The 15,139-nt window shown below is 40.5% G+C and overlaps 1 protein-coding gene across 2 annotated transcripts; it reads right to left on the bottom strand.

Moving 5' to 3' along the window:
• Window positions 1–4,266: 4,266 nt before the first annotated feature.
• Window positions 4,267–7,479, bottom strand: LOC123098562 (protein SPEAR3). Of its 2 annotated transcripts, XM_044520594.1 has the most exons (5): window positions 7,163–7,471; window positions 6,929–7,000; window positions 5,746–5,813; window positions 5,539–5,632; window positions 4,267–4,640 (listed from the first exon to the last, which is right to left on the bottom strand). In XM_044520594.1, exons 1-5 carry the CDS (start codon window positions 7,427–7,429, stop codon window positions 4,557–4,559), a joined length of 585 nt encoding a protein of 194 aa, XP_044376529.1. In that variant the 5' UTR covers window positions 7,430–7,471; the 3' UTR covers window positions 4,267–4,556. The 2 variants fall into 2 exon arrangements, with proteins under 2 accessions (XP_044376529.1, XP_044376537.1); XM_044520602.1 differs by lacking the exon at window positions 5,539–5,632 and having other exon boundaries at window positions 7,163–7,479.
• Window positions 7,480–15,139: the final 7,660 nt, after the last annotated feature.

The following is a 15,139-nucleotide window of genomic DNA, read 5'->3' on the forward strand; positions in this document are numbered from 1 at the left end:
CCAAGAAAGTAGCTAAAAATAAACAAGAAAGTGACATGACTGCAGCATGTGACATTTTAGATTAAAACACCAACGAAAGTATAATGTAAACTTGCGACAAGAATAAAACAAAGGTGAAAAAGTGCACTTTCCTTCCTTTTTCCCCATGGCAAACTAAATTTGTACTTTCTAAAATATAGCCAAACCCCCAACTTAACTAGAACCCCCTATAGAGAGCGGACGTTTGGCTCCCGGGAGCCACGGAGGCCTTTTTATGAAAACAAATCAAAATTTAACCTTTTTGGTTTTAAAAAAATCTGAAAAAAATTGTGCAAGTAAACAAGTATGTTATGTCTATGTGTGAAATTTTTTAGAATGAAAAACGTTGAAATGTGACCTTTATGAAAAAGACAAATTCATGGCCTGAGAGGATGAAGAGTATCATGTGTTAAAAAGCCCCAGATTTGTCTTTTTTGCACAGTCCTCATTTCAACTTATTTTTCCCTGAAAATTTACACGCACGTGTGTTATGCCTTCATGTATATGTGTGTTTTTTTTCAGAATTTTTTGAAATGTAGAAAATATGAAATTTGACAAAATTCAAAATTTTCAAAACCGAGCTCCATGGAGCTCGGCCTCCAAAGACAATATCCGCCCCCTATATTAGTATATACTCCATCCGTCCCATAATATAAGAACTTTTTTTTACAGTAATGTAGTGTAAAAATGCTCTTATATTATGATGCGGAGGGAGTAGATTGTTTGTGTAAGCCATGTGGTCAGCAATTTGCTAGTGTACATACGTTCATGCGAGCCTAACTGCCTTTATTCACTCGCTTATTACCAGTCTCATGTGTTGGGAAAGGAATTATTTTAAGAAACAACGATCACAATGTGCGTGTGAGCACATACACACATACCCACTCACGCCACAACTACACATGCATTCACACAACGCCTGCTGAAAACTAGATGAGAGTTCCACTACATTAATGACATATCAAAGCGTTAAACTTAAGGTTTGTTCCCTAGTGGATGGAAGTATCACCATCCTTCTAACTATCCAACCACATCGATTGGTTCTTATGTCGAAAAACAAAATTAATGTGTGAATTGTTCACATGTACTATGCATGTATGAGATAATTAGACAACAATTAAGATCGCATGATTAGATAGGCTAGCATAGTTTAATTTAGCACTGCCATTAAAGATTCATCCAACGTCCAGAATGTACGGATCGATCAATGAGATTGTGTGTACGTTAATCTGGATTTGCTTTTCCAACATGCATACAAATAGTTGATATGATCGAAGATTGAGATCGATGCCGGATTGATATGGTGTACATGCTGCGTATCATCAGCTAATATTATTTTTGAGAAATTATAAGATATTCTAGTGCAATGATCATGTCAAGGGAAAAGGGCATGCATGAAAATACCCAAAAACAAAAAGGACGCACGATGATGCATGCGTGATATATGTCAGATCTTTAACTGGAAACATTATAGTATTGATAACATTATTCGATGGAATTAGATTCTCTCTTTTTCAAAGTATTTGCTGATTTTCCCACACACAAAAAGTTGTGTTCATTATTAGTATATATAACATTAGGTCCACAATGGAATTAGATTATTTTCTCTTTTCGAATTTTTGTAGATTGATGTGATATATGGTTTTTTGAGCATGGTTAGTAAAACAGCCGGCTGTTTGCCTGTAGGCAAATGCCATGCCTCTAGCTCATATAGTATTCTGGCTGTTGGATTAGCTATATATACTTTTCTCTTGTTTTTTTCTTTTACCATAGGGTTTGTGGTTGCTTCGTGGAGCTACTGTCAAGAGGCATGCGGCCTCAAGTTTTCTTTCCCAGGTCGATTTTGTTTGACAGCTGGATTTTGTTTCTTCAATAATATATGTATGTGTGCATCGTCCGATACAGAGGCAGGGGATGCCCCTCTTTTTAAAAAAATTAAATAAGCCCGGCTTTTGACATTTAATGCTTGCATCCATGAGGCATGGGATTGGGAGGGAGCTGCACATGCAAGCTACCTTTTCACACGCACGCATGCATAGGATTTTGATGACATGGAACATACAACAAATTGTGAGGATATCAGACATTTACAAACGTGTGATATCTTGTTGATATGCATTGCTGCATTTTCCGCAAGAAAAAGGTGTGTGGTGCATGCATGCACCTTCAGTGTTGCAAAATGCCATGGCTCATAACATGATGGTGGCTGGGCATGTTTCAATGGATATCTCTATGCATGCATGCTTTCATGCATGCATGAATTATCCTTTAGATCGTGGAGGCATTCTTCTAGGAAGAACCAACATGATGCATATTGTTTCAAAAATTCACCTGAAAATTTATGTAGTTTGTGACACTTTTACTCTATTTAGCAGAGGTTCATCTATAATATCCCATTTAAGATATATTATGCTAGTTTTGACCCTTTTTAATGTTTCCCCCCATTCTACCGGTCGTCAATCCTACGTGCCAAGCTGAGTTAGACTCCAGTTCGGAGACACGTTTGCACGAGAAGCGTCCGACTTCGTGCATGGCGCGCGGGGCATGGTTCAACCCGAGTTAGTCACGAGGATTGACCCTATTCTCTTGCCTTCATCCTCGTTTCATCACATGGGAGTTGTGGAGCAGAGGCGAACCCAAGGCGGGCAAAAAGGCATAGGGAGAATGTGCATGCAAGTAAGATAACTCATTTCCCTCATCCACGCTAGCAAGTAAGATATGTCGGCTTGTAGTTTAGGGTTGCTTCAGCAAAAACAGACACCGCCTTTGTTGCTTCCGCTTCCAAATACGCAGCTCACGTTAAGGCAGAGAGGACTACCTCCATGTTTGCTGAACTCTGGAATGAACTTATAATCTTTGGTTTGGACCGGGTCGAGGGACCTATGGGCTTAACTAAGTCACCATGGGCCCATTTTCTGCATTGGAAGAGGAGCAATGCATCACTAGTGTGACATCTGACTCAACGGGCTACATGCGCTGCCCCGCCAGACATGTGGGGCAAAACTTTTAAAATGATACAAGCTGAAATAACTTATTTCAGAAGAATTTCTGTAAATGGGGTAAAAGTATGTCGTAACTCAAGCTTAGATGGTAAAAAGTGAAATTTACTTGATAATTAAATAATGTTTTAAATAGCGGGCTATGGAAAATAGCGGTGGGCCTCCAAATCAGCTATAGCGGGCTAAAATGGACTATAGCAGGCTATTTATGAAGGCGACAATTTAGCGGCACCCTGCTGAAAAGGCTATAACGGGCTACAGCAAAGCTATAGCCGGCTATTTAAAACTATGTAATTAAACATAAATAGATGCAAAAGCGTCAATCTCAGCATGATGGGGAGCTTAACTACAAATAAATCTAATTTCCAAAGATGCATAAAACAAAGCCGCGGCCAGAGACAGTACTCACGTACGCATCCTTGGACCCATCCCATGAGTGCTATATACTACCTCGTCCGGATGTGTAGCTCATGCGCGTAGATCTAGGTTAATGATTTAGCTAGCTAAATATGTATTATATGTGATAAAATATATATGTTTAGAAACTATGTCTGCATACGAATCCAATGATATGCTTTTGATGACATATACGCATATTTAGTTAGTCAAATTGATGTCCTAGAATTATATGCATGCCCTATACACATGAACAGAGGAAGTACATTAGCTCTCGTACGCGTTTGTGCACATACATAAGTTCATGCATGCAATGGGCTTAGAAAAGGTCAAAAGATAATATCAGATACCACATATATATATTGGGGCCTCGGCGTTGGTTTTGGAGGGTGTCACTGACCCTGCGTCTTTGGAAGCGATAGCATGCTGTGAGGCGTTGTGCTTGGCGGAAGACATGAATATCCACAACTCCGTCATAGCATCAGACTGCAAACAGGTTGTGGCAGACATTGGCCACAATGCTAGAGGAAGATATGGAGCAATTATCAGCGAGATTCACTTTAGAACTGCTAATGTCCAGTGTAAAATTATTTTTGAGTGTCGTGTTACGAATTATGAAGCACATAGTTTAGCAAAAAAAATTCTTTCTAGAGGTCCTGGTTGTCACGTCTGGTTTGGCGTTCCATAAAGTTGTTTATCACCCCTCAAAAAAATCAAAAAAAAAAATCGGACACATGATGTAAAGTGCTTCCTAGCAGCATGCAAGCAATGTAAAAACACCTTTTTGAGCCAGGAGTTCTCCTACGCATCCTTACGATATTAACACCACCAGCAATATTAATATCGAGAACAATCGACGCCCAAAGTACTGCACCAGAATATACGTACCTTGTCATCATACAACACTAGCTAGGTGCAAAAGGCAGCAGGATCAGTGGCCTAGGCAGACCAGCTGCCATATATATTCTGAAATCCATGGCCGTAGTGTGCTTATGTCTGTACAAATTAACTAGCTAGCTAGCCAGCATCCATCACCAAATCAATCGCAATCCAATATATGCATGAGAATTAAACACACCGCGGTTCGTGTGGCATCATATCGATGCATATGCCACGAGCATGGACATGTTTAACAAGGTGGTATCATAGCTTCAGCTCAAGGTCCACATCATCCAGGTTCGTACTCGCCGACGATGAGTCTACTGTCGCCATTTGATTTAGGTCCAGCTGTCACATGAAACAAATGGAGTCAACATATTTTTTTTCACAACAATTAACAGCTTATTTATGAGCAAATGTAAATTTTGATTGGATCGGAGTAAACTCTATAATGGACATAAGATGGCACATTGTTGGACTGGCTTTAAGTACATCATCACATTGCACATATAGATATTTAGCAGCAAAAAGAAAAATCTAGGAACTGGTTTGCAGTACCATGTCAGTAAACCGTGCGCTCAAGCATGTTGGACTGACATAACCGAAACAAAAACAAGTGGTACTTTCTACAAATACAAGTGTAGTTTCTTATAGCATTTTCTTACATATCTTCAATATTATTGGCGATGAAGGAAACTGGACAAGACATGTTGCATCTCAAGAAATACTAGTGTATATTGAATCAAACGTGCACTACAATTAGCACAACAAAACTTTAAGCCCCATATGTCAACCATCAGAGAATTGATGTTACATTTAAAGCATTATTCAAAAGAAATAGATGACACACACATCTTGAAAGCAAATGCATTAACACATTGTATTACCCCCACCCCCAAGCAATCCCAAAAAATAAACTTTACATACAAAACACTAACAAAAATCTCATGTATACCAAATAAACTCGAGAGTACTTAGGAGTAGGAAAAACAATTAAAAAGGCACAGATATATAGTGCTGAGTAAAGAAGGGTATATGATTTTTTCCAAAAACTACCAGATGAATATTTGTGAAATTAGATTAAGATTATGTAGGGAGCAACAAAAAGTATCTCATGCATGTGTGTATATCTAGCTCATCCTTATATACTTCATGATTTTGGATGTAAATTTTGGTGCAGCATGCATCATTTTTAACAGTTCGATTATCCATGATCGTATAAATACACTTCTGCATACCCACCGACCTTGGGTTCGAAGAGAGGTAACGTGTGATCGCTACCCGGATGAGGGTAATGTGTTGTACCATAGGTAGTTGCTCCATGGTAATTCAACCCTGATCTGAAGGTTAATTATATGAGAGAATAATAATATTAATTAATTCTGTCTGGGACATTTGCAGTTTAGATCGTACGTGGACCTTGCATTGGACACAGGCTAGTACTAATAGATACCTGATGATGGGAGCAGTTGGGGATTCGCCATATCTCATGTCTCCTGATCTCCATCCATTATAGGCCATCTATGTATGTTACAATACACATGCATGTCTGGTTAGGCAGCACATACCGGGCATAAGATATGCAGGATGCATGATGATAAGGCTATCACGTGCATGGGAGAATAAAATCTGATCTTTGGTTGCAATGATACTCTTGTTCTTCCCCGCGGATTCACACGTATACATATACAAAAAGGTTCTAACATAGTGTATCATATTATGGTGCATTATTGATACAGCTAGCACATGGTACTACTAGAAAAGTATTGCTGGGACGATTTAAAGCGTCAGAACAAAAATTAAAGGGAAATTTACATAATTAAGATAGATTTTCTGTCCAACTTTTCCTGATCTTGTGGGGTGATCGCTGATTTTTTTTGTTACTAAATTTTGTTTAGTCAACTAAATTATCAAAAATGAATGGACAATAATCATTAACGCAGCCACGGATTAAGGCGATAACAATGATTAACTGAGCAATATTTTGGTAATATGAAATCAAATCTTAGCATCTATATAAAGTACTTAATTGATACACTTAGTGACGAATTTAATTCCCAGTTCAGTAAAATTGCATATACCAAAAGATTTCGATGAATCCAGTACAATGGTATATAACATATATTGATGTTAATAAACAGCTGCCATTCACTCATCTCTGGATTTCTGTAGTGAATAAATATTTTTATCTGAAAGGAATATGTTCATATAAATTGATTTCACCTACGAGACCGTGTCGATGATCAAACCCCACTTACATTTGTCATACGAAACAACTGCACGTACGATATGACTCAAGCACAACACAAAATCGGATGGTTGCCCGCAATTTGCACTAGCATGTGAATGGTCTGATGAGTAGCAGAAGAAGAAAATTGTGCAGAAAAGATCATACGATAGCATGGCTCTTTGTGATAAGATTGAGAAAGCACTGTATTATGTGTAATCAACCAAACTATCCATAATGAATGACCATGCATCTTTAATCTAGGGAGCCATCTAAATTAACCTACCTACCGGTAACATACATCAGGCAACGTTTTGGTAAGTGTGAAACCAACTGCTAGCATGTATAGTACAGTACTAGATGCACTTGGTGAAGAACTTAATCCTCGGTTTAGTAAAATTGCACGTACCACAAGATTTGGATGGAAGGAGGAGGACGGCGACGACGGCAGTGAGTAGTTCAACGACGAGCGTGCATCTTCCTGCTCGATCAACCAATCAAATTCCAAAATCATACCAAATCAGAAATCATGCACCTAATAGACATGTATTGATAAGATCAGACAGCCCGGTTAATGAATATAACACAAGTAATTAAGCATCAAGCTAGCTACTTCGTGCATGAACATGCGATGAGTGATTACCTGCAGGTTGAAGCTACCGGTTCCGTGGATCGACGACGACGGAGGTGGCTGTCCGACGAGAGGAGGGTGGTGCTGGTACTCGGCCATTTCGGCCTGCAACCTGATCTTCTCAAGCTGCGCGACGCCGAGGCCCCGCTGCGGTTGCCTCGGCTTGTCAACGGCGGCGGCTCTCTTGCCCCTCCTGGACCCCGACCCCGACCCCGACGAGGAGGAGGAGGATCTCCCCCTGCCCCACTCCATGCTGTCCCCAAAGTTGCTTGCACTCATAGCCTCATGGGATCGTACCCAGGTATAGCTACCAACAGACAAGACCTAGGTAGGAGACGACCCAGAAATGGGGGCAAGAAAAGGAGGTGGAGGAAAAGGAGAAGCTGGGTGGTGTCGAGAGGGCCGGCCACTTAAAGTGAAAGGGAGAGATCGCCTTGCACGCCCAGTATCGATCCCTCTTAATTATTAAATGGAGACTCCAGCCTGCCTAAACGAAAGCTTGATTTCATTATTTATGTTAAGATAGCTATATATAGTGCCATGGCCTTGGTGTGTTAGTTTATGCAATCGATCGATACCATGTGACCCAAACCACATTAACGAAAGAAGAGTCAAAAGGGGTTCAGATCAGAGACGATCCCCTAACTAAAATCCAAGTCTTAAGTAGTACAATTTCCACTACTTTAGACAATTGGAGGATCATACGATTGCATACATGAACAATTATAGATTAAAGTTGGGGAAGCTCGCCACACGATGTTCGACCTACCCCTCACATCAAACAACATGGATAGACTTGGGGAATTCCTATAGAGCTAACGATCGATTTATTTTGGACTCGTCACTAGTGATTCTACCATAATAGTGTGTTCAGCTTGGCATATCTAGCCTTTTTGCAAATTCTAAAAATATATTATACTGCCTATTTATATCTTGTTGTACTCTCTCATATCCAGTAGCAACATGAGACCAATTTTGCACACATGTCATACATCCAAGAGGAGCCTATGGGATTTTACAGGAAATATTATTCATATGGGCCGAGGGCCCATAATTCCTAGTAACACTAGTATATGCCTAAAATGACATGGAAGAAATTGTTGATAAAAAGTTTACTTTTACATATCGCGACCGCTGCTGCTCCTCCCAACGTCAGCCCTTCCGCCATCAGAAACGCAAGCATGTGATCATTGGAGGGGATTTCCGTTTTGTACACATATATATCGACCGCAGGCCCCACCAAAATGAAAAGTCAACAAAATCACATCGAGGAAAGGTGTAACTTAGCCAATGAAATGTAGAGAATAATCCAGACCTTTGTTATTGGTCATACTAGTAGCTACAAGGAATTGTGCCCCTGAAGCGTGTGACACATATATGTACGGAGTTTTTTCTTTATGGTTATAAACTATGTTTTCCACGGGTACCTTGATTTGCTCAGAGATGATCGTGGAGGAGATCTTTGTCATCAGTGTGACACCTTGATTAGACCACCAGGAATTGTGACAGGGGGCCTCTGGGAAATCTTGTTGGCGATCTCGGGAATCAGAAGCTTCGCTGGGCGCACGGATGAGACACTGGGTCTGAATCAGCAGCACCGTGGACGTGATCACTGTTTAGGTGGAGAGGATCGTATCTTCCTCGATCGGACACACAGCCACACATACTTTTATGTTGGCTTATTAATTATTAGTTGGCCCAGTGCAACTATCACATTAAAATAAAATTTCTTGGGGACATTAAAAAATATTTAATTGATTTTCTTTTGGTGAAAAGGCATCCCAATATGTGTAATATAAAAGAGCTGGGGCCCATAGTTGTTGCAATATAAATATTTTATGCACATAAGAGCAGGATATATGCAAACTCTATAAAAATATGTACGTACTCACATGAGTTTTTTTCATAGTTGGGGTATCTAGTAACTACCAATGAAGTATATTACAGATGATTAAAAAGGTATTATCAATTCATCTGTCTGGTATGATAAAATTTGCTATGTGACCAACAGAATAAGCCTTCTCTTTCCTCCTCCAGAGGAAAAGATCTCAATTTTTCCTCCTCCCATCGGCGCCGCCGCCAATCCACCCCATCTCCAATTGCCTTTGGGCCATGAAGGTGCAGAGGATGGACCCCGTTCCCTTTCTTGTTAGGTTCAGCGTCTTAGTTGGGGTGTGTGGCGCCAGCAATGTCCCTCAGTAGGAATAATGTCTCCCATGTTCTATCACCATTTTGATGGTGCGTCTAGCGTCGTTGGAGGGCGTATGGAGGTGTGTATCAGTCGGATCATGCGAGATTCGGTCGGTGATGCTCTTAACCGGATCAGTTTGGATCCGATCTTCATTCGTCTTCGTTTGGGTGTTTACAGATTTGATACTTCCAATCTACGACTTTCTTCATCAGCGATGGTTGCTGCTTCGGTGTGCTGGTCCTATGAGGCCTTAGTACGATGACTTTCCGACTGTCTACTACAACAATGTTTGCCCCGCTCCGATGAAGGAGGGGCGATAACGGCAGCTTCGACTCGCTCCAGTATTTCTAGTCGTCGCTAGGTGGTCCATGGACCTGATTGTAATTTTTATTGCCTCTGGTCTTCTTTGTACTATCATGATTGAAGCTGAATAGATTGAAAGTTTATCACGCAAAAAAATCCATCTGTCTGGTATATTAGGAGTTGTACATACTCCCAGATGTATTAATTTCTGTTGAGTTCTAAATAAGTAATTAAGCTTCACACCATCAATATACAAACATACTCCCTCCGTAAACAAATATAAGAGCGTTTACATCACTATTTTAGTGAGATTAACGCTCTTATATTTCTCTACAGAGGGAGTATCAAACAGCACCAGGAAATGTGGGCAGCTAGCTATATAACTTTGCTTTGCTATGAAAAAAAACTGATCAGACGTTAATCAAGTGCCAGCTAAGCAGTTTGCCCATCTGAATTCCGTCTAGTTGCACTAAGGACCTTTTATATTTGTGCTCTCCGACATTCTTGTTGATTAAGTTAGTTTGTGCCGAGCTTCATTAGTACTAATACATTTGAGTTTATCAATGCATTTATGTGTTATGCCTTTTACCAACATGAAAAAAAAGTTAAGAGAAGTCGATGATTCATTCCTCATTAACACCTTTTTTTTTACTTTATGGCACAATAAAATAAGTACACAATAGTCGATGCCATCAGAACGATGCCTGAACATGGAGTTGTGGGTGGTCCGCAATATTTTGATTTTTTTCTACATATTTAAAAGTTTCAAGAAAAATAAAAAAACATTTATGTGTTCATTACTCATATTTTTTTTAGCGAACCACACTCGGACTTTATGTTTTACATAGTGTTCATTACTGATGTGTGTAATTTTGTTTGAAAATATTGAGATTTGTATGCTACTCAGAGAAATAAAAATTCTGGCCCAACAACAAAAACAAATAGCCCATTTTCAAATATGCATTTCTGTTTTTTGTATGCCGTGTGTAAAAGTATATTGTTATAAAATTTGGTACGTACGCACTCCCTCCGTTCCCAAATCTAAGTCTTTTTAGAGATTTCAATATGGATTACGTACGGATGTTTATAGACGTAGTTTATAGTGTAGATCCACTCATTTTGCTCCATATGTAGTTCATATTGGAATCTGTAAAAGGACATGTATTTAGGAACAGAGGGAGTAGTATACACATCCGATGACAGACGGGTGAGTCAACGGATTCAGGCCCAACCGGATGCTGATGACCTGCAGTTGGGCCGTGCCATGTGGGCGGCCAAGCCACTACAGGTTTGTTAGTAATACGAGTTGTTATATTCTTCATTTCTCTGAAAATGATATTGTTAATAATGTCATTAAGTGGGAAGTTTTGCTGGGCTATAATGGGGAAGAAGTAGCTAAATCAGTAAATGACTTGCTAGATCTAGAAGCTGATAAAGCTATGGAGATGCTTCGTAATATTGCAGCAGTAAAACCGATGGATGGCAATGACATTAATGATCTAGGTATTAGGGCACTAGGGAGCCTATGCGAGGATTTAGTTCCCACTAGTGTCTTAGAGGAGGAGGATGAGACGGTTTCAGAGGGTTATTCGACCCTTTTACAACTAGAAGTTGGCGCACAGGCTTGCCTCGGTCATCTGGACCAGGAGGTGATGTAGGATAAACCTAAACATTCCTGGAATAGGAAAATTTATCCCACATTGGCTATGCATAGAAGCGCCAGAATAAAGTTCAAACAAAAATTTCATGATGAAAAATGAGAGGAATATTCTAGAATAGCAGAGGTCTGGCAGACTTGGCTAAAAGAAAATTCCTGGTGGAAGCATGATTAGAGCACAAGTTGGACTTTATTGCCTTACTTAAGACGGGTAGGGATAATTACACATCACAGTTTCTTAGCACCTTATCAGGTGGCATTAGTTTTGAGTGGCATTATCTGCCTCCAAGGGGATGATCCGGTGGGATTTTACTTGGGGTCAAGTGCGAGACACTATAAGTAGTGAATGTCGTTCTTGGGGACTTTGCCGTCAAGTTCAGAGTGCACTCAAAAGTAGATGGTTCAGATGGGCGCTTGCCGCCATATACGGAGCGGCCCAACCAGAACTACAACCAGATTTCCTAGCTGACCTTGTGCGGGTTTGTGGGGACGAGAGGTTACATGTCCTCATAGGAGGTGATTTCAATACTATGAAGAGGTGAGAAGAAAAGAATAATGACAACCTCGACGGAAGATGGGCATTCATGTTTGACACTATAATTGAAAGTCTTGACTTGAGGAGGATAAATCTGTCACACCCAATATGCGACCCTATCCAAAAGGAACTCGAAGGTCCCACCAAGGATAGACCCGCATATTGAAACACTTTTGCAAGGTGGATATCATTACATCAACATTACATAATAGATGGGGATACATACATAAGACATACAATGCCACATGAATACAACATCATCTTACATAAGAGCACCATCCGACTACGGATGAAACACAAACAGAAACTCAAACGACATCCACCCTGCTAGCCCAGGCTGCCGACCTGGAACCTATCCCCTGATCAAAGAAGAAGCAGAAGAAGAACTCCAATACAAGCAAACATCGCTCTTGTGTCATGATTATCGCATAAACCTGTACCTGCAGCTGTTGTTGTAGTAATCTGTGAGCCACGAGGACTCAGCAATCCCATTACCATGGGTATCAAGACTAGCAAAGCTTAAAGGGAAAGGAAGGGGTAAAGTGGTGAGGCTGCAGCAGCGACTAAGCATATATGGTGGCTAACATACGCAAATAAGAGCGAGAAGAGAGCAAGCAGAACGGTCGTCAACTAGTAATGATCAAGAAGTGATCCTGAACTCCTACTTACGTCAAACATAACCCAAAAACCGTGTTCACTTCCCGGACTCCGCCGAAAAGAGACCATCACGGCTACACACGCGGTTGATGCGTTTTAATTTGGATCTGGTGTCAAGTTATCTATAACCGGACATTAACAAATTCCCATCTGCCTATAACCGCATGCACGGCTTTCAAAAGATTACACCCTGCAGGGGTGTCCCAACTTAGCCCATGATAAGCTCTCGCGATCAACGAAGAATATACCTTCTTCCAGGAAGACCCGATCAGTCTCGGAATCCCGGTTTACAAGACATTTCGACAATGGTAAAACAAGACCAGCAAGACCGCCGGATGCGCCGACAATCCCGATAGGAGCTGCACATATCTCGTTCTCAGGGCGACACCGGATGAGACATGCTACGAGTAAAACTAGACTTCGAGTTTCCCCGAGGTGGCCCCGCAGGCGGCTCGGTTCGGACCAACACTTAGACAAGCACTGGCCCGGGGGGGCTAAAATAAAGATGACCCTTGGGTTGGCCGACCCAAGGGAAGGGTATAGGTGGTGGTGAGGCAAATGGTAAAACCAAGGTTGGGCCTTGCTGGAGGAGTTTTATTCAAAGCGAACTGTCAAGGGGGTCCCATAAATCACCCAACCGTGTAAGGAACGCAAAATCCGGGAACATAACACCGGTATGACGGAAACTAGGGCGGCAAGAATGAAACTAAGCCGAACCAAGCGTAGACGAACGAATCCTCACGATCGCAACGAAACAGGAACTATCGAAAAGAAGCACACAACATGGTAAACACACCACACATGAACATGACATGATGCACAAACACGCATGATGCATGACGAATCTAGATGAGGCTACTCATGGCAAGGGATGATGCAAACAAGAGCAACACATCAAGGCAAGTTTAAATGAGGCCGGGAACAACATATAACAATTCCGGTAAGTCCTCATATGCATATTTCGAAATTGGTCCAGATCTGAATAAACCTTATGTTCAAGTTGTTAAATATCAAGTTAAGATGCACAAGGATGATCTACACGAGATTCTAGTCAAATTACATATGAAGTTCATTTGATTCGGAGCTACGGCCTAGAAGATATGAGCAACACAAGTTAAACATGGCATTGATGCAAAATGCACCCAAACATCAAGCAAACACCTCAAAACAAGGATGCAACATGATAATATGAAGCTACATGCAATTCTAAGCAAGTTTCATATAGAGCACACTCAAAACGGAGCAACCGTGCAACACATACACTCTATACAAGTTGTAGCAACAATCTGTCCAAAACAGCAACTAAGCATATTGCAAGCACCAAAACAACATGCTACAACATCTCAACATGAAAACAAAAGACATGGACATGATGTACAGGTAAAGCATTACAAAATATGAACATTGAGCTATCTCCAGAAATCACTAGAACATGCTCAAACACACATGGAAAGATTGCAAATAATAACAATTCAGACTTTGCAGAAAATAACATCAGGTTGCAATGTTTAGAGCTATCAAACAACATGTTACAGGAACTTATCATGGCAAACAAAGGAATGGCATGATACTACTAAATGCATAGATCAAAAGTCCTTTACTGACCATAAGCCAAAAAGGATCAGAAAATATGATGGCACCCATGTAAACATAGCAAGTTATAATACAAATTCAAACATGGCAGGAACAGAATTATGAAGGCATGTTGGTGAGCTTGTTACACTCACCACAGAGCAACACATGGCATGGCAAGGAAACCAACAGTAAGATGGCATGTTTGTGAAGCTAAGCATGGCAATATCAAGCTCATAGGGTGCATGGGTCACTAGCAAAACACATGGCAACAACTGAACTTAATGTTAACAGGCTGACAGCAATATTATTTAGCAACTTTGGAGCAAGATTACAACAATCTACAACAAGCTATAAATGCAACCAGTGGCATGAATGGATAGAGCATGACATGTAGAACAAAACATGTTTAATGATCATCTCCAGATTATGCATAGAATGACTAGTAGCAGCAGGTTTACATAGCATCACGAAATAACAGATTCAGCCTAGCAAAACAGCAACAACAAGCACATTACTTAACAAGCTCGATTCACTCACCACAAGTCATTGCATGACAAGATAAGCATAGCATCAGCAAGAAGACATGTTTATGAAACAAACCAAGGCAAGAACAAGTTCATAGCATGCAAGGATCAACTACAACAACCTTGGCAAAATTGAATAGCATGTAAACAATCTGCCAGGAAACATTTTGAAGCAAAAGTAGAGCACGAAAATGACATCGTAGACTACTCCATAATTGCAAGCAAGGGCATGAGTAGATATACAATAACCATATGTTTAAAACACCCTTACTGAGGTATCTCAAAATATGCATGGATCTCTCTGTAGCATCAAGGTTACATGGCATCAAAATAACAGCATAACAGGGACTAAAATCAGTAACATCACGATGCCTAGTTTGCATGCTTGTGCTAGTCACCACAGAGATCACAAAAATACATGGCATACACCCCTGTAAATATGGCATGACATAGTTCAAAACATATATAGACATCAACCTCATAGGATGCACACATCAATCATGGCAAAAATGACAAATGAGCATGTTAAAACAGTTTCAGCAGATTA

Source organism: Triticum aestivum, chromosome 1B (genome assembly GCF_018294505.1).
Source record: "Triticum aestivum cultivar Chinese Spring chromosome 1B, IWGSC CS RefSeq v2.1, whole genome shotgun sequence".
In the NCBI taxonomy this organism is placed as follows: Eukaryota; Viridiplantae; Streptophyta; class Magnoliopsida; order Poales; family Poaceae; genus Triticum; species Triticum aestivum.